At 49.9% G+C, this 23553-nt stretch overlaps 1 protein-coding gene across 1 annotated transcript in view; it reads left to right on the top strand.

Annotated features, from left to right (window-relative positions):
• Window positions 1-23553, top strand: part of STK10 (serine/threonine kinase 10) — a 116724-nt gene that overhangs the window by 35205 nt on the left and 57966 nt on the right. Inside the window, exons 3-4 of the mRNA XM_019450302.2 lie at window positions 17759-17807; window positions 23145-23294. Coding sequence (XP_019305847.2) covers window positions 17759-17807; window positions 23145-23294 — 199 coding nt within the window. The remainder of the gene's footprint in view (window positions 1-17758; window positions 17808-23144; window positions 23295-23553) is intronic.

The following is a 23553-nucleotide window of genomic DNA, read 5'->3' as shown; positions in this document are numbered from 1 at the left end:
CACTGGGAACAGTTCAAAGGATACAGTGTGTGACCCCCCCCCCCCTGCTGTCCACCCGAGGAGCCCCTTGTCCAACAGAACATGTTTGGCAGTGTCTGGTGGGAAAGAGCCTGTGGCCAGGCTTCTACCTCAGGCTCAGTAGACCCCCCTGGTGCTGCTGGGGTCCCCTGGCTGGGAGCAGGTGGGGTCATGCAGACGTGGATGGACAGGCTGGAGTAACCTGGGGCCACCTGGAATCTTGCTATCATGATGGCCAGGCTGGGCTCTATGTATCACAGTCTCAGGAGCAAGGGTGACTCTGTAGTCCGGCGATTTGCCCACCACATTCTCAAGCATGTCCACGTGGGTTTTGTTTGCTCTCTGACCCTGTCGGGCAGCTGTCATCCCCTCCTTGGTCCTCCTCACAGTCCTTCAGTCCACCAGACATGGGCCTTGGAGTCACCCAGACCTGGGCTGCAGTCCGCCCCCTGTGCTGCCGTGTGACCCTAGACGTATCTCTTCATGCTTCGGAGGCTCAGTTTCCTCATCTGGACGTTGACGGTGATGACACTGACTTCACAGCCCTTTGTCCGGGGTCAGAAACCCATCATGTCCCAGCTGGCGGATAGTAGGAGCTCAGTGTCAGGCACTTAGCTAACGGGTCTAGGTGGGCAGATAGATGTGTCAACCAGGCCCACAGGCTGCATCGAGGTCAGGCCTTTTCAGTTTTTTGAAGTAGCGTGAACCTTCATAAATTGACATCTTTCACACGAGAATCCAGGCACCTGGCTTGGCTTGAAGGGTCAGCAGCTCCGGCCACACGGGCCCATATTTCTGCATGGCCCCTGTGAGCTGGCTGAGTATAGCTGCCCCATAGTTGGGCACCTGCCCTCCTGCCTGCCGCTGCCCCTGCCCAGGCAGCATTTATGCTCTGCCGGGCCCCGAGGGGACAAATGATTCCGGTCCTGGGTGGGAAGTGGGGAAACAGGCATATGGGGGGCTGTGGGGCTCTCTTCTGTGTGGATTGCTGCCTTCCTGGTAGTATCCCTACTGGGCTCTGTCAGAGCGCTTCCGGCTTGCATTGTCACTGAGGGGACCTTTAACCCCTACAGCTGTCACACGGTCTGTGAGTCCCTGTCGTGGTCACTCCTGTCTGTGTCTGCTGTTCCACATCTACAGCCTCACGTGTCGGGACCGAGACCTCCCTGGAGCAGACGGGGCGGCCACACTTCATTCATGTACTCATTCATTCATTCACTCATTCATTCACTCACTGACTTGTGGCTTCCTCCCTCCCTTCCTTCACCAACAAATGTTCACGGAGCACCAGCTGTGTGCCGGGCACTGTTTCTGGTGAGGGCACGGACACAAAGCCCTGCCTTCAGGGAAACTCCACTCTGGGGGTGGCTTGGGGAGGGGACAATAGACAAAATGAGCATGGACCACGCATCGGATGTCAGGTGATGGTGTGTGCTGTGAACAGATGGGCGCTTGGACTTGCCTGGGACACCCAGTGTTTTTCCCCAGCTCCCTGCTGCTCTGGAATAACTGCTCCTTCGCCCTCTCGTGGGGCACGCGCTGGTGGGGCACACGCTCCCCAAGTGCATACAGCTGGTGTCACGGACAGTTAGTGCACTTGCCGAACGCGCCCTAGGCCTTCCTCACGTCACCCTGTTTGATCACTACCCGGGAGGCAGGTCCTACAGTTCCCCCCACTTGACAGATCAGCAAACCAGGCTCAGAGCTCTGGACGTGCCCCCGGGGTTGTTCTGTTAGTGTCAGAGCCCAAACTAGAACCCAGCTGTGTGTGACTTCAGTCTTGAAATCCCGTGTTCACCTTAGTTTACGCGGGAGTATTGGTTCCTTGGAGGCTTGTGTCCCTCAGGCAACGAGTCAGGGAAGGCCAGCGGTTGTCTTAGGTAGTAAGACCCGAATGCCCACCCTGCACCATTTTCCTGGCTCTGCCTGTTGTACCTCATCCCCCCACCGCCCCGACCCCTTTGTTTCAAATCCTGCTTGTCCCTTAAGGACCATCTCAGATGCCACAGTGTTTAACAAATTTAGTTGAAAATGGGGTCTCCTACCAGGCAGGCGTTTCCTATGACCCTACTCACTCCAGGTCTCATGGATTTGGGAGGCCAACTCCTGACCCCTCCCTTCTAGTCACTTCCCCCAGGGCAGGGCTATGGCTCTGCCTCGTTCCTCTCTATCTGCAGGAACCCCAGGCGCAGCTGGCTTTAGGGAATGGTGGCCGGGCCGACAGATGGTCAGAGGGATCAGAAATGTCTTTGCAGACACACTAGAGCCTGTGTCTCTCCCCAGGGGCTGGAGGTCCAGTTTGCATCTGTCCCGGAGCCTGGTTCCAACCCTGAACTTGGCCTTTCCTGAGTGGTGTGTGAGGAGGGCGGTGGTGATGTTGGTGGCCATCATAATGATGACAGTGGCTCTCGTTTGTCACGTTCTGGCTAGGTGCCAGGCACTGTTTGTTAATTTTACACCTCTGGTCTCATTTAATCTCCCAAGATTGCTTCAGGGCAGGAATGTGTTGCCTCATTTTACAGATGAGCAAATGGAGGCTCTGAGAATGAAGGCCTGTAGTCCTCCCGTAGCGGCCTGCGGACTCAGGCTCAGGGACTCTGATCCTGAAGCCAACGCTGCTGACCTCTGGGCCAGACGGTGCCAGGAGTTAGGAATTCCCGGATTCGAATCCCCTCCATAGCACCCCACAGCTGCGCGCACTTGGGCCAGCACATGAGGATGTGGACCCACCTCTGTCTCCTCATCTGGTGATCCCACCCTAGGGATTGTGGCAGAGGGGCCATAGAATGTGCTAGACAGGCTTGGAAGCTCGCCAGTCTTCACTCCTCCCCTTTGCCTTGGCAGAATTGCACCTCTATCCCCAGGAACCCCAAGGTCATCCCCTGTGCTCTAGTTCACATGGGCTCAAGGGGAGCCCGAATTCCTTCCCTTGGCTTTCTGTGAATGTGGCGGGTGGGGCTGGGGGCGGAGGAAGGAGGCACTGCGTTCCAGGGAGGCCTTGTGGGTGTGGGCTGCCCCATTCAATGGCCACATTGTTTGGCCCAGAGCTCAGAGGTGCTGAGGTTCTGGGGCTCCACCTACAGGGACAGGCGGCCCAGCAGCTGGAGGAGACATTTTTGTGTTGACTGTTTTGTTTTTTCGTGGCTGCCCCACGGACCTCTTTCCACAGGCCTCTGTTGAGTAACCATCTGTGCTGATGGGGTGTCCCCCTGCCCAGGGCACGGTGCCTCTCAGAGCAGGGAGGCCTGGATGACTGTAGTACCTATCTCCACTTCCCTGGGAAGAAACAGCCCAGAGGGACAAAGGGCTTGCTCGAGGCTATAGGCCTCAGCTCTGTCTTAGAGTCAGACAGACCTGGGTTTGTGTCCTGGTTCTGTCCCTTATGTGCTGAGTGGCTTTGGGGAAGCCCTTTCCCCACCAAACCTCAGTTTCCCCATCTGTGTACTAGGGATAAGTATTACTGCTCCCAGTAGAGGAGTGCTTAGCACAGTGCCTGTATGCATTAGGTGCTCACTAATGGCAGTCCTCATCTCTACTGTCTTGGGTGGCCGAATGGCGGGGGTGGGGCTGGCTTCTGTCTGGCTTTCTTTGCAGAATCTGGTTGTCAGCAGCGTTAGTCACCCTTTGGCTGTTCTGCCTGATCTTTGGGCATCTTAATGCCACTGAAATGTTTCACTGATATTTATTCATTCATTCACGGATCCCTTGACACATGATCTGTGTATACAACCTAGCACGTGACTCATCTATGATCACGTGCTAGGTTCAGGCTCTGCTAATGGATGATATGAATGGACTTTTATAAGTACAAACTACTATTTATTTAATGACAAAGTGACTTTAGTCACTCCCCTTGAACTCTGAAAGGTCAGTGTTGCACATAACCTTACAGCTGTTAGAAGCTTCACTTTCCAGATGTGGCAGCTGAGGATCAAAGCAGGAAAGGGGTTATGATAGCTCCACGAAGGACAGTGGCAGATCGGGGACTGTGTCCAGACCTCCCGGCTGGACAGATATATGGCTTTGTTAATTTTAGTCCCAGGAATGTTGCCAACGTTTATTTATTGACTGCCTTTTGTGTAGTTGGTGCCCCTGTTGGCTACAGGGGAGGCCAGAGAGGTGAGGGGACCCAGGCCCAGAGCAGAGTGTCGACGTCTCCTCTCTGACTTGAGCGTGCCTCAGTTGTCTCTCTGGGACTGCCAGGCTGTGGCAGTACGGGCCGGATCCTGCTGGTTGGCCCTGCTGCCTGTGGGCTGTAAAAGTTAATTTCTAAACCCTGTGGGTGGTCCATGCTTGCTCTTATTGGGGCCGGGACATCCTAGCTCCCTTATCTCTGGGTGAGCAAGCTAACTTGGTATGTGTGAGCTGACCAGTGGGGCCCAGGGAGAGCTGAGCAAGGAGAGAGAGGGGCCCTTTCTCCGACCCACCCAGAGGCTGTGACTCAACGCTTTTCGCGGCTTCCCCCTTGAGGCTTGAGGAAGGAGGGGTGGGGTGGGGTCACCAGATCTCCTCCACCAGGGAGATGAACAGAGCCGATTGTCACCCAGATAGGGTCCCAGTTCAGGTCCTGGCTGTGCCACTACTTACTTCATACATTCACGGTCTTGAGAGATGTGCTGTGTGTCCTCCTTGGCTGGGGAGGGACCAGCTATGCCATCACAGATGCTTCCATGCACTCAACCGTCCCTTTCCTGCATGGATTGTCATGGCCTCTTGTGCAGCCTCCCTCTCTTTCTCTGTGAATGGAATTAAGCCCAACCAGAAATCTTCTGTGGGTTTTTTTCTTATTCTGGTTTTAGTTTGCTTTTATTAAAAAAGAAAAGAAAAAAAAACCTTTGGGCGCCTGGGTGGCTCAGTGGGTTAAGTGTCCGACTTCAGCTCAGGTCATGATCTCACAGTTCGTGAGTTCAAGCCCTGCGTGGGGCTCTGTGCCGATAGCTTGGGGCCTGGAGCCTGCTTTGGAGTCTGTGTCTCCTTTGCTCTCTGCCTCTGCCCCGCTCGTGCCCTGTCTGTCTCTCTCTCTCAAAAGTAAATAAACATTTAAAATATTTAAAAAGAAAAAAAAAACCCCTTAATCACAGACTAATCTTTCTGAGCCTCAGTTTCCCCATATGTAAAACGGGAATAAAATATCACTAACTGCTAATAACAATTGGTAACATTTATTGAGCATTTACTTACTGTGTGCTAGATAATGTTTTAAGTGCCCGGCATACATTATCTTATTTAATCCTCACAATAAGCCCCACGAGGTATAGGTATTTTTTAGGATGCCTACCTCGATTAGTGAGTGGAAGATAATCTGTGCAAAGGACTTGGCATAGGGCCTGGCACAGAGTAAGCTCTTGATTCCAATTAAATGTCATGGATGGGGAAACTGAGGCTGACCCCAGGTCACAGACCTGGCAACCACTCACCTCTCGAGGAGGTTGAGGGCACGGAGTGAGACGTAGGTAAAACAGCTGCGTTCGTGGGGGTTTCTTTGTGTGTGTTACTTAGAAAGGCGGAAATCACCTTGGTATTGATGTTTAGCCCCGAAAGGTGGATCTGGTAGAGAGGAGAGATTTTTAATTCTGGCCCTATCAGTCTTATGGACTATTGAGTCGATCCTTTGCACCGCTCCAAAGAAGGTTGCACGGTGGCCGTTCCCAGGCCGGAAAAGGGAGACGTTACTTCTTTAATTGAGCTGTGCAGGTGCGGTGCTGGGTACACGACCGCCCTGACACCCTGCCAGGTGGGCTCATCACCCAGACACATAGATTGGTTTTCTGAATGAAACTCCAGGTGCACGAGGACTGTTTCTCACTGCTATAATCCCAGGGGCTAAAATAGCATAGGTACAGGGTAGGTGCCTGAGAAATCCGTGGATGAATGAATCAACGAATGAATGAGTGACTGGAGAGGTGACCTGGCCTGCCAAGATCACGTAACAAGGCCGTGACCCCTGTGCTGTGCTGTGACAGCTGCTTAATCTAAACTGATGGGGAGGTAAACACAGGTTTCCAGTTTCCTTTGGCCTCTAGCCAGAGAAGGAGCCGGCAGCTATGGGCTCTCCCCCATCCGGCATCCCCAGCTGTGTGTATGGGCTGGCGTCTCCAGGGAAACAAAGCTCGAGAGTGCTGAGGAGGGAGACCAGTCGTGGTGAGGGCACTCTGACAAGAGGGCTTGGGAAAAGCAAGCGCCTCCCTTAGCAGAATGTGCGACCTGTGTCCAGGCTCAGGCAGCTCCGCCTTCTTAATGCAGGGCAGCTGCTGTGAGCAGCCTGGCTCCCATTGGCCAGGGTTCAGATCCCACCTCTGCTTGTACCAGCTGTGGGTTCCAGGGTAGGGCGGGAGGGGAATGCCTACCTTACAGGTTGAGGTGAAACCTTAAAATAAAGGTACTCATGTACCAAGGGGCTGCCTGGGGGGGCTCAGTCAGCTGAGCATCTGACTTCGGCTCGGGTCACGATCTCGCGGTTTGTGAGTTTGAGCCCCGCGTCAGACTGGCTGCTGTCAGTGCAGAGCCCGCTTCGGATCCTCTGTCTCCCTGTCTCTTCCCCTCCCCTGCTTGTGTTCTCTCTCTCAAAAATAAATAAACGTTAAAAAAAAAAAAAAAAAAGATATTCAGGTACCAGTAGGGAAGATGTCTGATGCGTTGTAGGCCCTCCCCACTGGTTGGGGAAGTTGAGCCCAGGGAATGGAATAGGTGCTCTTTAGTCAAGCACCTGGGTCATGTCCTGGCCTCACCTCTTATTAGTTGGGGACCTTGACAAGTTACTGAATCTCTCTATGCTTCAGTTTTCTCATCTGGAATCGGGGATGACGGACCACCGCCTGAGCACCAAATCTGGCCTGCCCCCCGTGTTCGTAGATGAAGGTTTGTGGGCACACAGCTGTGCCCATTTGTTCAGGTACCATCTCTGGCTACAAGAGTGATTTGCATGCGACAGACACCTTATGGCTGCAGACCTGAAAGCATTTACTATCTGGCCCTTCGCAGAACAAGTTTGGCAGCCCTTGATCTATAGAATGGGAATACAGAACCGTGTGAGGATTAAATGAGAGACTGTGAATAAAGGGCCAGAGAGGGCCTGGGACGGGGCTTGGCACACGGTGTCAACAGCCTTCTGATCCGGAGAGCGCTTGGGTCGCATTTTGAGAGCCGTGCAGTGTATTGCTCCGGGAGCCTGCCCTCCCCTGCTCCATACCCCACCCCTCCCTCCCCCTAGTCCCTTGTAACCACCAATCTCTGTTTCTATGGATTTGCCTGTTCTGGATGTTGTACGTAAATGGAATCCTATCATACGTGGCCTTTTGCCATCTGACTTCTTTCACTCGGTATGAAGTTTTCAAGGTGCATCCACACTGCAGGATGGTGTCAGTGCCTCATTCCTTTTCATGACCAAGTAATATTCCACTGGATAAAGCTAATGCCACATTTTGTTTCTGCATTCATTAGCTGATAGACATTTATTTCCGCTTTTTGCCTATCGTGAATCATGCTTCTGTGAACATTTGTATACAAGCTTTGGTGTGGATTTGTGTGTGTTTTTTTTAATTGGGGCAAAACACACATAAACAACATCGGCCATTTTAATTGTTTTTAAGTGCACAGGCCATTGGCATCAAGTACTTCCTCAGTGTTGTGCAGCCGTCAACCACCATCATGTCCGGAAATTTTTCATCTTCCCGAACTGAAACTGGGTCCCGTTAAGCACTAACTTCCCATTCTCCTCCCCCCACCACCCACTGACAATCCTCTTAATACTTTCTGTTTCTATGAATTTGACTAGTAGAGGTACCCCACGTAAGGGAGCTCATATTTGTGCTATTGCAGTTGGCGTTTCACTTAGCATATTGTCTTTGAGGTTCACCCGTGCCATAACTTGTGTTAGACTTTGCTTTTTTAGAATTTTTATAATTTTATTTTATTTTTTTTATATCTATTTTTTAACGTTTATTTATTTTTGAGACAGAGAGAGACAGAGCATGAACGGGGGAGGGTCAGAGAGAGGGAGACACAGAATCTGAAACAGGCTCCAGGCTCTGAGCTGTCAGCACAGAGCCCGACGCGGGGCTCGAACTCACGGACCGTGAGATCATGACCTGAGCCGAAGTCGGCGGCTTAACTGACTGAGCCACCCAGGCGCCCCTATAATTTTATTTTTAACATCTATTTGTTTTTGGGAGAGATTGCACAAGCAGGGGAGGGGCAGGGAGAGAGGGAGACAGAGCAGCCGAAATGAGCTCTGCGCTGGCAGCAGAGAGACTGATGCGGGGCTTAAACTTGTGAACTGTAAGATCGTGACCGGAGGTGAAGTTGGACGCTTAACCGACAGAGTCTCCCAGGCGCCTTGAGTGAATTTTTTTTAAGTCTATTTATTTGTTTTGAGAGAGATCGGCAGAGCACAAGCTGGGGAAGGGTGGAGAGAGAGAATCCCAAGCAGGCTCTGTGCTTGAACTCACAAACGATGAGTTTTATATACCACATATGTAAGAGTTTATTTCTGGGCTGCCTTTCACTGATGTATATGTCAGCCTTTCTTCAGTACCAAAGTGTTTTGATTACTCTAGCTTTGTAGCACGTTTTTTTTTTTTTTTTTTTATTATTTATTATTTATTTTTGAGAGAGACAGAGTGTGAGCAGGGGAGGGGCAGGGAGAGAGGGAGACACAGAATCCGTAGCAGCTCCAGGCTCTGAGCTGTCAGCACAGAGCCCGACGCGGGGCTCGAACTCATGAACCGCGAGATCATGACTTGAGCTGAAGTTGGAAGCCCAACCGACTGAGCCACCCAGGCACCCCTGTAGCAAGTTTTAAATTAAGAAGTGTGAGATTTCTAACTTTCTTCTTTTTTAAGAACGATTGTCTTGGCTATTTGGGGTCCTTTGATATTCCATATGAATTTCACAATGGATTTTTTAATTTTTGTAAAAGATGCCATCAGGATTTGATAGGGACTCTGTAGATGGGGTAACATTGACATCTTAACAATATGGAGTCTTTCAATCCACGAACATGGGATGTCTTTCTATTTACTTGTCCGTCTTTAACTTCTTTTAGCAATGTTTTATACTTTTCAGGGTACAGATATTTTGCCTTCTTGGGTTTTTTTTTTTTTTTTTTTCTCTTCCTAGGTATTCCTGAGTTATTTTCTTCTTTTTGATGCTATTATAAATGGAATTGTTTCCTTAATTTCCTTTTTGGATTATTCATTGTCAGAGTATAGAATCTCAACTGATTTTTGTGTGTTGCTTTATGTCCTGCAACTTTGCTAAAAATTGCTTATTGGTTGTAACAGTTTTCTGGGTGTTTATAATCTTTAGGGCTTTCTACATGTTGGGTCATGTCATCTGCAGAGATAATTTTACCCCTCCTTTGCAATTTGCTGGCCTCTTATTTTTCTTACTTAATTATGCTGGCTAGGACTTCCAGTATTGTGTTGAATGGAAGTGAAGAAAGTGGGCATCCTTGTCTTGTTCCTAATCCTAGACAAGAAGCTTTCAGTCTTTCACCATTCGAGTATAAAGCTCACTATGGGTTTTCATATATGGCCTTTGATATGTTGAGGTGGTTTTATCCTATTCCTAGTTTGTTGGTGGTTTTCCTGGGAAAGAGTGTTGAATTTTGTTAGATGTTTTTTCCTGCATCGACTGAAGTGATGGTGTTTTTTCCCTCCTTCATTCCATTAATGTGGTCAATTCCATTGACTGATCTTTGTATGTTAAACCATCCTTGCTTCCAGGAGTAAATCCCACTGGGCCATGGTGTATAATCCTCTTAATATGTTGCTGAATTTGATTTGCTAGTATTTTGTTGAGGATTTTTGCATCAGTATTCATCAGGGATATTGATCTGTAGTTTTATTTTCTTGCAGTGTGTTTGCCTAGCTTTGATATTAGGGTCATGCTGACCTCATAGGATGAGTTAGGTAGTGTCTGTTAAGATTTTCCATTTTTTCATGATTCAATCTAGGTAGGTTGTCTGCTTCCAGGAATTTGTCTAGGTTTTCCAGTTTGTTGGCATATACGTGTTCATGGTGCTCTCTTATGATCTTTTTTATTTCTGTAAAATCAGTAGTAATGTCCCCACTCTGATTTCTCGTATTAGTAATTTGAGTCCTCTTTTTTTTCTTAGTCAATCTGGCTAATGGACATATGTTTTTAATCAGTGGACATGTGGCGATACACACACACACACCCACACACACACACACACACACACACCTCGAGTGGAATTGCTGGATCATATGGTAATGCTATGTTTAACGTTTTGAGGAATTGCCACACTGTTTTCTAAAGTGTCTGCGAAATTTTACATTCCCACCATCATTGTACGAGGGTTTCAGTTTGTCAGTATCCTTGCCAACACTTATTATTGTGCATCTTTTTGATTCTAGGCATCCTAGCCTCTATGAAGTGGTATTTTATTGTAGTTTTGACTGACATTTCCCTAAAGACCAATGACGGTCAGCACCTTTTCATATGTGTATTTGGCCATATGTTTCCCTTTTTTGGGAGAAACATTTATTCAAATCCTTTGTCCATCTTTTTAAGTTTATTTATTTATTTTGAGAGAGACAGACAGAGAGAGAGAGAGAGAGATTGTGAGTGTGCATATGTGAGTGGTGGGGTGGGGGAGAGAGAGCATCCCAAGCAGGCTCCACACTGTCAGCACAGAGCCCAACACAAGGCTGGATCCCATGATCTCTGGGATCATGACCTGAGCCAAGATCAAGGAGTTGGACGCTCAACCCACTGAGCCACCCAGGCGCCCCCTTTGTCCATTTTTAAATTGGGTTATTTGTCCTTTAAAATTTTTTTTAAGTTTATTTATTTTGAGAGCTAGAGAGAGTGAGGGAGGGACGGAAAGAGAGAGAATCTCAAGCAGGCTCCGCACTGCCCGCGCAGAACCCGACGCAGGGTTTGAACCCCAAACCGTGAGATCATGACCAGAGCTGAAGTCAGACGCGTAACTGACAGAGCCACCCAGGTGCCCCATATTTGTCCTTTTATTGTTGAGTTGTAAGAGTTCTTTTTAAAAAAAATTTTTTTTTTAACGTTTATTTTTGAGACAGAGAGAGACACAGCATGAACGGGGGAGGGGCAGAGAGAGAGGGAGACACAGAATCGGAAGCAGGCTCCAGGCTCTGAGCCATCAGCCCAGAGCCCGACGCGGGGCTCGAACTCACGTACCGCGAGATCGTGACCTTAACCGACTGAGCCACCCAGGCGCCCCAAGAGTTCTTTATATAATCTGAACACTAGTCTTTTATCAAAATATATGATTTTCGGGGCGCCTGGGTGGCTCGGTCGGTTAAGCGTCCGACTTTGGCTCAGGTCATGATCTCACGGTCCGTGGGTTCGAGCCCCGCGTCAGGCTCTGTGCTGACAGCTCAGAGCCTGGGGCCTGTTTCAGATTCTGTGTCTCCCTCTCACTGTGACCCTCCCCCGTTCATGCTCTATCTCTCTCTGTCTCAAAAATAAATAAACGTTAAAAAATTAAAAAAAAAAATATGATTTTCACGGTTTCCCCCATTCTGTGGGTTGTCTTTTCACTTTCCTGATCATGCCCTTGGATGTGCAAAAGCTTTTATTGTTGATGAAGTCCATTGTGTTTGGTTTTTCTTTTGTTGCTTGTGATTTTGGTGTCATTTCCAAACACCTTATCTTTGCTAATCCCTGTCTCCTTGACATGCGTTCAAAGGTCCTCAAAGCATGGCACTATAAAGAGGATAAAAGAAATCATAATTCTTCCAGTTTGCTCCTAAGATTTCTCTACTACCATCTTGCACTATGTGTTTGCTAGAGGGAGGAGAGGTGTGGCCCCAAGGTCCAGGCTTCTTGGTCTTTTGCAAATTCCTGTAGAGCAGTGGTTCTCAAAGGATGGTCAGGGGACTGGGGGCAGCAACCCTCAGGCATTTGTTGGAAATGCAGATTCTTGGACCCACCACAGCCCTACTGAATCAGAAACTCTGGGTTAGGGCCCAGTGACCTTGTTTTTAATAACTTCTCCAGGTGATTCTGTTGCACGCTAAAGTTTAAAGACTACTGGCATAGTGTTTTTAGCTGGTACAACCTAGAGATTACTGGGGAAATCTTATTTGCCCCATGAGGTGGCATCCTTGTCCTCCTCTCTCACTGTTCTAATTCATCCTCATCATCTCTTGCCAAATGTGAGATCAGATGCTTTTGGTAACAAGTAACAGAGAATTTCAAACTAGCCTAAACAACAAAAGAAATTAATGCATATTTTATTTGAAAAGTCTGGAGGAAGGTCAGGTTTGAGGGGGATTTTGAGCAGGACTTAGATTCTCTTTGTCCTCCTCTTTGTAATAGGTTTGTCTTCACATTGGCTTCCCTCATGGTTGCAAGATGGCTGCCTGCAACCATCAGGGCTTTGTGTTTCCTTATGGCTCCAGAGGAGATATCATGGCTTCCCACACCATCAAGCAGAGCTCAGGGCTTGGTTGTGATTAGACCAGCCCTGAATCAGCCCACAGGGCAAGAGGCAGAGAATTTCCCTGATTGGCTTAGGCCTCCTCTCCCCACTGGGGATGAGATGAGTCCCACCCAGTTTTCATGGCTGTTTCACAAAGGGGAAGGAAAGAATGCTCTCTGTGCAGGGGGAAGACATCCATGATGCCCTGGGCACTGGGACCCATAAAATGGCCTTTTTACTATTTGCGCCAGCCAAATCCACTGTTCCTCTGCTTTCCTACCCTTTAGAGATACCATATCCAGAGGGATCCTCTAAAGCAGAAACTGTCTATAACACCCCTTATTAAAACCCTCTGGTGCCTTTCTCCAGACATACATACACAGCTCTCAGGGTAAAGTTCATACTTTGAGATGTTTGAATTCTAGTTCCAGTTGGCCTTTGTGGCCCGCTCTCTTCTCACCCTTTTGAACCCCTTGGAACATTCCTCCCTTCTCCCCTTCCTACTCTTCCTTGCTGTTCTGCCTCTGCAGTTGCTGTATTTTACCTGGAATGTCTTTGTCCTTCTTCATTTGGTAAAATTGCCCTTCAAAACCCAGCTCTTCTCTGGGAAGCCCTCCATAGTTACAGGCTTCTAGGTAACACAGTCACCATGTGCCTGTACTGGCCTCTGCCTTGGGGCAGGGATGTGTCCGGTTCCTCCTGGTTCCCTGGTCCCCAGGCTTGTTATAGACTAGGAGCTCAGATAGTGTTTGTTGATTAAATACTACATTTATGGCCCTGCTGCGCCTAGCAATGTGGAGCCCTTGGTAGAGTTGTCGATGGATTAAACTGATCACAAACCTCACTTCTCCTGGTCCTGAGAAATCCTAGAGCCACAAGTGGCTTGCTGCTCTCAAGGGAGTGTGAAGGATGAGCCTCTGATGGGTTCAAGTTGTTGGTCCTTGGTACTTAGAGCTGGATTTGGGGCTTGGTAAGGGCTTAGAGGCCTTCAGTTCTGCACCGCAGAATCCTTGATCCTAAGGAGCCTTCTTTCACACCGTGGACACAGGCCTGCTGGAGCTTTAATTGTGGACAGCCACAGATAACTTCCTCCTCCTTCAGAGGAATCGATGCATCTACAGCCAGGGGTTATTTTAGGCCTGTTCTTCCCATTAAAAACAAAGTATTTCTAATATTTTTATACATGTTTGTTGAATAAAATTTGGAAAATATTTAAGTATAGACCACCTGTAATCCTTCCCTGAGCATTGATGTATGTACCTCCATTCTATCTTCTAAGCATGCATATTTAGTAACTTCGAAAGGTATTAAAATGATTATTTTATTTTTGCTCTGTTATTTTTATTAATTGAGATTATTTTGTTAATTAAACCCCACGCATTTCAGTAGAAGTCCCCTACAGCCCTGCCAGTGACAAGGTGAAAGGTAGAACGTTAAGACACATGGAATGGAACCTAGTAAGAACTATCATGAAAGGGACTTTTTTTCTTTCCCCCATCCCATCAGGGCACTAAGATGTGAAATTTTTATTTATTTATTTATTAAAAAAAATTTTTTTAAAATGTTTATTTATTTTTGAGACAGAGAGAGGCAGAGCTTGAGCAGGGGAGGGGCAGAGAGAGAGGGAGACAGAATCCGAAGCAGGCTCCAGGCTCTGAGCTGTCGGCACAGAGCCCAACGTGGGGCTCAAACCCATGAACCGTGAGATCATGACTTGAGCCAAAGTCAGACACTTAACCAACTGAGCTACCCAGGCTCCCTAAGATGTGAAATTTTTAAAACCAATTGGGGGTAAAAACACTTTCAAAAAAAAAAAAGAAAAAAGAAGAAAAACCAAACCCTATTTTGCCACATGTGAGGGTATAGTCAGGTAGTATTTACACAGAGGTTAATGGAATATCACTCTAACACATGTGTGATTAATACCAAGGAGCGTTGTTTCTTCAGACTTCTGCAGGATGATTATCTTTTAAAAACATTTCATTGGGGTCCATATACAAATTGTGGAATGTTGCGGGTTTAATCTTGGTATAGAACCAAAAAAGTCGGTACATTTTTTTCCTGGGAATAGAACCAAAGCTAAGCTCAGAACTTTCCAGCAGCTAGAGCAATCAATCAATCAATCAGTGAATTTTAAAAAATTACAAAAGGGAAGTGCATGGGGTCATGGAGCTCTTGAATTGCAGAAGAGGAAGCAAACCGGATCAGCGGAATGGTCAAGCTTTCCTAGTGCCGGGCTCTGGAGAGGATGGGGGGTCTTGTGTAAGGGGATTGTGTAAGGGACAAGTTCACTGACAGATGCAGGAACTGCCTGGGTTTGGCCACTTCTCATACTGACTGTTGATAATAACAGAGGGTGTGCTGATAGACTTAGTTCTAGGAAGGCACAGATTTGTAGGGAGCCTGAATAAGGTGGTGTAAGGGTGATACTTGCTCGTGGGTTTTGTTTGCTAGAGGTTCAACGAGAGCATGTTAATCGGTGTGGCTTTGCTACTGGGCTTTCGTGTTGAGAATCTCCTTTAACTGCCTTGACTTTGGAGGTGGAGGTGATTAGTGCCATTTTATAGATGAAATTGAGGCTCGGGGAGATGAAGTGACTTACTCAAGGTCACATAGCCAGTTAAGCTGCACCATCAGTACCGGAACTCAAGTTCACCACCTTTCAACTGCACCCTTAGAGAAGGGGGCAGTGCCTGAGCCTGTCCTGCCAGCACTGTGTGGGAGGCTGGGCCTGTTGTTTTGTTTTGTTTAAATTTTTTTTTTTTTTAGCGTTTACTTATTTTTGAGACAGAGAGAGACAGAGCATGAACGGGGGAGGGTCAGAGAGAGAGGGAGACACAGAATCTGAAACAGGCTCCAGGCTCTGAGCTGTCAGCACAGAGCCCGACGCGGGGCTCGAACTCACGGACCGCGAGATCATGACCTGAGCCAAAGTCGGCCGCCTAGCCGCCTAACCGACTGAGCCATGGGCCTGTTGTTTTGTAAACACCACCTCATCCAATCCTTAGGGTAGCTCTGGGTGGTCCTTAGTATTACCCAAGCCACACAGATAGTAAGGGGTGCAGAGGCAGAGCTGCGGCTCCTAACCTGGGTTTGGTGGGGGGACTTCAGGGTGTGCAAAAATTCAGTAGAATTGCATGCAGGCCCCTGTTCCTGTTTGCATTTTTCTGAATGAGAGGAGAGGATACCTTTCATGGAGTCTCAAGAGAAAAAAAAATCCCAGACCTTTGAGCTCAAGGAAGGAGCCATAGTAACAGTTCATACTGACTGAGCCCCAGCCCGGTGCCTGCCACCCGGCAAGGCCTGGTGACCTGTCATTCCTGTGGAGGTCGGGTGAGCAGCACCTGGGCTGCTCAGATAGTAAGCGGTTTTGCACGATGACAAGGTTTGCTTCTTGTGGCTGGGCTTTTCCTAGCAATTAGTAGGATTTTTTGTCCTTCTGTGGAGCTGAGAATTATTAAAAGCCAGAACGGTCTGCTGCTGTGCAAGAGGTCAGTGCCTGTGTCCAGGCCACCTTTGTTCCCTGGCCCCAGGGAACAAGTCTGGTTGGGGAGCGGTTGGTGAAATGAAGCAGTGAATGAAGGAACGAGTGGAAGAAAGAAGTAGCTCTTTCTCACTGTTCTGGGTTGCAAGACATTAATTCATCTCTGATGGCTGTTATTCAGGGTCACTGTAGTGTTGGAAGTCCTGGGGCAGTGCGGGCCAAGCACCATCGGAGTGACCCTAGGGGTCTCAGAGGCCATGTCCTTCCTCCCTGGCAGGAGGTAGTGTGCAAGCTGGCGCTGTCCCCTTACAAGGCTCTCTCCCCCAGCATGGAGCCTCCCACAGCATGGAGCAGGGCCTCCTCCATGGCTGCTCAGGGCCAAGCTAGGAGGGCCAGCACTGTCTTGCTACCCCCAGCATCTGGGACCTCTGGCCCCCTGCCTGCTCTGGTTTCTTGCATCCAGGTGTGGCTTGTCCCCCGAAAATATAGCCCAGTGGGGGAGGCCCAGTTAAGTGCAGTGGCATCAGCAAGCCCCATCTTCCAGCTGAGAAAATGTGCTCTGTTGAAGTGACCTGCCCACGGCTGCAGCTAGTGAACGGCGGGCCTGGGACCTGGGTCCAGCCACGGATCACCGCACCCTTACATTTACATGGCCAGGAAGCCTCTGGAAGGTCTGCCACAAGCTGGAGACTCATGGAAACAGTGAGGCCACTCCTCCCTCCTCTGACTGGAGAGCTGCTCTGGCCCAGAGGATTATGGCGGAGGTTTTCTTTCCCCTGGCGGGAGGGGGGGGAATGACTGGCCCCAGGGCACGGCGCCTGCCTCTGACCAGCTAGGTTGGAGGGACTAGGTTGGAGGGACTTTACGACATGCTGGGCCAGGAGCTGGAAGCGGTGAGGAGATTCCGGGAACGGCTGCTCTAGTTTGTGATGCTTCCCCCTTCCCCACCTACCTGTATCTGTAATTTCAGAGAAAAACAGCATCTTTGCACATGTGATAGGAGCCCAGTGTGGGTGAGAAAGAACAAAGATGGGAGGGCTAGAGAGGGAGGGCCTGGGTCAGCATCAGTGGCAATCTGCACGCTAGTTGTCCTTCTCCAGCCCCTGCGCTGAGCTGGGAGCCAGCCCTCGAAGGCCTGGGTCTGGTTGTTCTCCTGGGCCCTGTCCCTGCTGGGTGTATGATGAACGAATGAATGCATGCATGCAAGAATGACTTGGGGCGTTAGAAAACCTTTCTGGTGCAGGACCTGCCACTTAAGAATCCTGTGGCCTCACTCAGTCCCATGCCCTTCCTGGGCCTGGATTTCTACACCTGGGCTGGTCTTCAAGGCCCTGATGTTCTGATGTTGCAAGCCAGCAAGGGCCCTGGCCTCTGAGAGATGGAGAGACGTGCGAGATAGGTGCCAGGATTCCATGAGGACTTGGCCGGCTTGTATGTGGGCGATGGTGTCCTTTGAGCTTCCTGGCTGTGGGGCCTAGGAAGTAGAGCAGCTGGCAGGTGGGGACAAGGGAGGAGGGCAGGCTGGAGGAGAAGGGAGGGTGCAGGCGTGGGGCACAAGGCCATTGGCTACCGTTGTGGGTTTCCATGGCAACTTCCCCCCCCTGAAAAATGAACTGGCCAGGGACCCCTCTGGGTTTCAGAGCCTCCTGTGAGGGTTGGGGTCAGATCAGAGGGGGTGGTGCAGACTGGACAGGCCCCGGGGCAGGATGAGGAGAGGCCAGGGAGCGGGGGCAGTGAGTGCCGGCTGATCCTGCTGGGGCTGGGTCCCGAGGTGCTCCCCATCCCGTGGGCTGTGCACCCCTGCTCACTCTTACTTTACCTTGTGTTTTCTGCAGATCATGATCGAGTTCTGTCCTGGGGGAGCTGTGGATGCCATCATGCTGGGTGAGTGTCCCTTGACCCGGTGCAGTGGTGCTGGGGTGGGCTTGAGGGCTCTAGTCCAGGACTGGTGTTCCACACTCCCCTGCCCCAGCAGTTCATGTGGCCTGTTTGAGTACTTTTATGCTCTATCCCCTTTTGGGGAAGGGGTTGGGTTCTTGGAGGGAATGCAGGGTGCTCATTAGAAAACCAACACTTCCTATTCAAAAAGCCATGTGTCCTTGAGCTGGTCACTCATCCCCTCCAGCCTTGTTGGCCGTAAGATGGGTGAGGCCTTCTTTGCCTCACCCCACAGCACCCTGAGGTGAAAATGAGACACCTAAGGGAGATTTTTTGAAGAGTGGGAATTCTGGGGCACCTGGGTGGCTCAGCCTGGTAAGCCTCCAACTTCGGCTCAGGTCATGATCTCGCGGTTCATGGGTTCGAGCCCCACATCGGGCTCTGTGCTGACAGCTCGGAGCCTGAAGCCTGCTGCGGATTCTGTGTCTCCCTCTCTCTCTGCCCCTCCCCCGCTTGTGCGTGCTCGCTCTCTCTCTCTCTCTCTCTCTCTCTCAAAGATAAATAAATATTAAAAAAATTTTTACAGAGGGGCACCTGGGTAGCTCAGTCCGTTGCACATCTGACTTCCTGACCAGATTGACACTTAGAGGGGTTAAGGAGCTGTCCCAGAGTCCCACAGCAGGGCTGAGACAGGAGCCTGGCTCTTGCTGGCTTGGTGGGCAGTGAGTAAGGAGAGGCTGAGGGTCTGGGGCCCCAGAGCATTGATAGGCAGGCCTAGGATTTTGCGGTGGCTCAGGAGAGGGGAGGTTTTCAGTACAATGTAGCACTATTCAGCCACTCTCTTACTATGAGGAAGGTATTTCCCCCCTGAGTTTATCTCAGGAATGTTGAATTTATGGTGGCCCTTTCTGGAAATACAGAAATGCTGGCCTTCCTTGCAGAGCCCCTTACCACACTCCCAGAGTTGTCAGATGGGTAAATGATGGATGTGAGTACGTATGATGCAGACTTAGGGTGTTCTTCTCTCAGCAGAGACTGCCTTTGAAGATTTTCATCGTTCTGGGTAGAATTTAACAAAATAAAAATGGTGGTCTTGTAGGAGTTGAGACTCTCTAGGTTATAAGGCGATCAGAGGACTCTTTAAATTGGTTTAGGGGGAAAAAAGGTGGGAGATATGGGAGGGAGAATTTATTGGCACAAATAACTAAAAAGTTCAAGGGTGGCCAGCTTCAGGCACAGGTTGATCTAGGAGTTTTTGTTTTGTTTTGTTTTGTTTTCAAGTTCTCATAAAAACATGGTTTCCTACTCCAACTCTTGGCCCCACTTTATTCTGTGTTGGTCCCATTCTCATAACTGGCTTTCTGTTTGTGGTGACAAGGTGGCTGTAGGAGCTCCAGCAATCATATCTGTATTCCGAACAGCAAGATAGAAGAAGGGAGGGTAGGACAACTCCACAAACACACTTTCCACTTTTTTAAGGAGACATTACAGAAGCCCCATATGATACTTGCATTTACATCTCATTGGCCAGAACATAATAGCACACAGCTAGAAGGGAGGCTGGGAAATGTGGTCTTCTAACTGGTGGCCATGTGTTCAGATACTAACAAAGAAGGAGGGGAATGGGAGCCATCTACCAGCTCCTGCTACTCCAGGTATGCAGCTTAGCTTATGTGGGGGGAGAATGTCAGAGATGGAAAAGACATTTACACATACCTTACACTTACTGGGTCCTTGACCTCATTCATAGCTGGGGCAGGACCCCAGGCTGTGGCTTGGCCTGCAGGCAGACTCACTCTCTGGCTGCTCTCTCAGTTCTCCTGCTCCAGTCCCAGGTGGTTTTCTTCTTGTTGGTGGCAGCAGTTAAAGGAGCATTGCCGTTGCCATCAGCATCCCAAGTGGGTTTTTTTTTTTTTTTTTTTTTTTTTTTTGAGAGAGTGAGCAGGGGAGGGGCAGAAGGAGAGGGAAAGAGAGAATCTTTTTTTGTTTGTTTTTAATGTTTGTTTATTTTTGAGAGAGAGTGAGACAGTGTGAGTTGGGGAGGGGCAGAGAGAGAGGGAGATACTGAATCCGAAGCAGGCTCCAGGCTCTGAGCTGTCAGCACAGAGCTGAACGTGGGACTCAAACTCATGAACCGTGAGATCATGACCTGAGTCGAAGTTGGATGCTCAATGACTGAGCCACCCAGGTGCCCCTAATGTTTGTTTATTTTTGAGAGAGAGAGGGAGAATTAGAGAGAGCATGTGTGTGGGAGGGGCAGAGAGAGAGGGAGGGAGGGAATCCCAAGCAGGCTTTGTGTTAATAGCAGAGAACCCAATGTGGGGCTCAAACCCGTGAATTGTGAGATCATGACCTAAGCCAAAGTCAGATGCTGAACCGGTTGAGTCACCCAGGCGCCTCACCATCAGCATTCTAGAAATTAGGGTGAGAGAAGAGAAGGTGGGATGGGGAGAGCTGACCAGGTGAGAACTGGTTGCAGCTGTGTGACGAGGGGTGGGCTCTCCCACAGACGCTGACCCTGCTTAGAGGCACTTTCTGTCCTCGGCATCTCCCCATCGCCCTGCAGAGTTGCATAGAGTGACGAGCCTGGACTTGGGGTCCAAGGGACCTGAGGTCTGTTTCTAGGTTCCTCTGTGGGGTAGCTGTGGGGTGCTGGGCTGGCCCCTTTGCGAGATGGGGGGAATATGCAGAGCGTGTCACTGTATGGCCAGGCTGGTTACTTAACACCCAGTGTTTGCTCTGATCCAGTTGGCCTTGCCTTGCCGGCTCTTCAACGTTTGGCTCTCAGCCCTCCTGCGGAGGAGAGGGGGTGGAGTGGGACTAGCTGTGGTTTCAAACAGACGTAGGACTCATCTGCAGTGTTGCAGATTTTTTTAATCTGAAGAAAATATTCATGTATTGCTGTGTAATCAAAAATTAATCTCAAGAATTTATCATACTGTATGATTCCAATTATATGACGTTCTAAAAAAGGCAAGACTGGGGACAGAAATCAAAGTAATGATAGCTCATGGGCTGGAGACGTGGGGCTGAAATGTTGATCACACACGGGTTCGGGGGAGTGATCGAAACATTCTGCATCTAATTCGTGGTGGTGGTCACGTGACTATATACGTTTGCCAAAACTCATAGAATTGTACACCTAAACAAAAATGAATTTAACCTTGATAAATTTTATCTAAATAAGGCATATCTACCTGGTCGGGTCATTGTGAAGATTAACTGAAAGAATGCATCCAAGTCCCTAACACCGGGACCCATATGTTGGTAAAACCTCAGAAAATGATGACCGTGAGATCTCCACCATCATCATCATCATCATCATCATCATCATCATCATCATCATCATCACTTTGCTTGTTCTGATTTCATTTATGTAAATAAATCAGGCACAAGAGGTCACAGTTTGACCTTTAAAAAAAACGGCCACAGATAATCCAGCATAATCTCAGGACCAGCCTAACAGTAATCGCCTTTTATTGGCCGTCCTTTGTGCTGAGAAGTGAACGTGCTTTATCGCTGGGGCCCTGCCTACGTCCATTCTCATCATCCCATTTTACGGATTGGGAGATGAAGGCACAGACGGATGGAGCGCCTTTGAGAAACCACATAGCTAGCAAGGGGCAGCACCTGGGTTCAGGCTCAGTCTGTGTGGTCCTGGTGTTCCCCCAGGCTCTAGCCCTGTCCGTGGATGGCAGGACATGGGAGTTAAGGCTGAGGCCACAGGGAGGGATAGTGGTTGTGGATCCCGGAGAAGGACCCCTGGTCTGGGGCCAGGCTTCCCAGGGCATTGCAGCTGGCTCTGGCATGTTTTTTTGTTTTTGTTTTTTTTTTTTTTACCAAGCCTGTGGGATCTGTCCTGGAGGATTTCTGGCCAGGCGCGGCCAGGGAAAACAGATGGGAGAGGACTGCCTTGATTGGAGGGAGGCCTGGGAGCGGTGCCCTGGCCGGCCAGCCCTGGAACCTGCAGCCGGAGGACCCAGCAGGCAGGGCAGTGGGAGCTCCCTGCAGCACAGGTGGCCTGGTGGCAACAAGAACTAGATAATCCCGCTGGCCAGTGGGGCAGTGAGCACAGGACGTTGACCTTGAATCTTCTCACGCCCTTCCCCCGCTACACCCACTCAGTCCCACTTTCTGTCGTTCCCACCTCCCTGACCCGTTGAGTCGAGAATGCTTCCTCTTCGAAGCCTTGGCCGCCTTCTTGTCCTCCTGCACCGCCACGATGGCCCGCCGCCGAGCTCTCTGCAAGCTCCTCACTCACCCCATGAGGGAGACTTTTTTAAATGCAAAAATCAGATGGTCTCTGCCTTGCTTCGAGCCTCTCCTGGACTGCCCATTGCATTTCGAATAAAGTGCAACCCTCATAGATGGCCTGCAGGGTCCTGCAAAATCAGGCCCTTCTGACCTCTGACCTTCCCCTCATCCTTCCCTTTTAGTCAATAAGGGTCCTTTGCATGTGCTCTGCTCCCCACCTGCTCAGAGAAGGGCCCTGCCATCTCTAAAAAGCAGACACAGGGTTGTACATTGTGTGTGTGTGTGTGTGTGTGTGTGTGTGTGTGTGTGTGTGTGTATGTGTTTGTCTCCCTGACTAGCGCACAAGAGGCTCTTGATGACGGCCTTCCCACTAGCCCTTCACCTTCCAGCACCTTTGCTCCTCCAACACCACCGCCAGCCAGCGGACGTTTCTTTAACGCCAGCTCGTGTCAGCCTCCAGGCCTCTGCTTCTGCTGCTTCCTTGACCTGGAATGCCCTGGCCTCGCCTTTTCGCCTCTCGAACACCTGTTCTCTGTACAAGACAGCTTGAATGTGTCCCCTTTCTCCTGAGGAGCCTCCTAATTCCCAGGCAGAAGGGGTTGCTGCCCATCCTGTCCGCCCCCAACCTTCATCCAAATCCCACTCTGTTCCAAGCATTGTTCACTGTTTCCACGTGCCTCTCCGTGTCCCTGCACCAGGCATGGAGCCTGACATGGTGTAAGTGTCACTCATTGTCTGCTTGCAGAATGGATCTTTGCCTCTTGATAGGAACCTGAGTTCTAAAGCCAGACTGGCTGGCTTGAATCTAAGATCGGTGAATTTCTTCCTTTGTGACCGTGAGCAAGTACGTTGACCTTTCTGAGCCTTGGCTTCTTCCTCTGTAAAATGAGGTAGTAATTGTGCCTGCTCCATAGTGTTACTCTGAGGACAAAACAGGTAACATGTGGAGTGTTTAGAAATGAACTCGGTACGTGGTCAAGTGCTCAGTAATGGCGGGGGCTTTTGTATTTCTTGTACCTGGCATGAACTTGACATTCAGCTGCCTGTAGTGGGCACTGCATTGACAATGGTTCCCCTGTCTGTTTCCAGAGCTGGACAGAGGCCTCACCGAGCCCCAGATTCAGGTGGTTTGCCGCCAGATGCTGGAAGCCCTCAACTTTCTGCACGGCAAGAGGATCATCCACCGGGATCTGAAAGCTGGCAATGTGCTGATGACCCTCGAGGGAGACATCAGGCTGGGTACGGTGTGTCTGTGGATGAGGACAGGAAGGCAGAGCCCCACGGTGCCCACCTGGGGGTTGTCAGCCTGGCCTCTGTGGGCAGGAGGGAGTGCGTGTGGGATCCTCACTCCCACGGCGGCCCGAGATGTCGCTGGTCTTTCCGCCACCTGCCCCGGGCCACAGGATGGTTCCCACTGGCTCGGTCTCACCCACTGGTTCTTAACTGAGGGTGATTTTTGTCCCCCAGGAACATTTGGTTGTCACAACTAGGGTCAAGG

This window comes from Panthera pardus, unplaced genomic scaffold (genome assembly GCF_024362965.1).
Source record: "Panthera pardus isolate Hobbes unplaced genomic scaffold, ASM2436296v1 HiC_scaffold_2, whole genome shotgun sequence".
NCBI classification, from domain to species: domain Eukaryota; kingdom Metazoa; phylum Chordata; class Mammalia; order Carnivora; family Felidae; genus Panthera; species Panthera pardus.
This window is presented reverse-complemented; position numbering and strand designations above follow the sequence as displayed.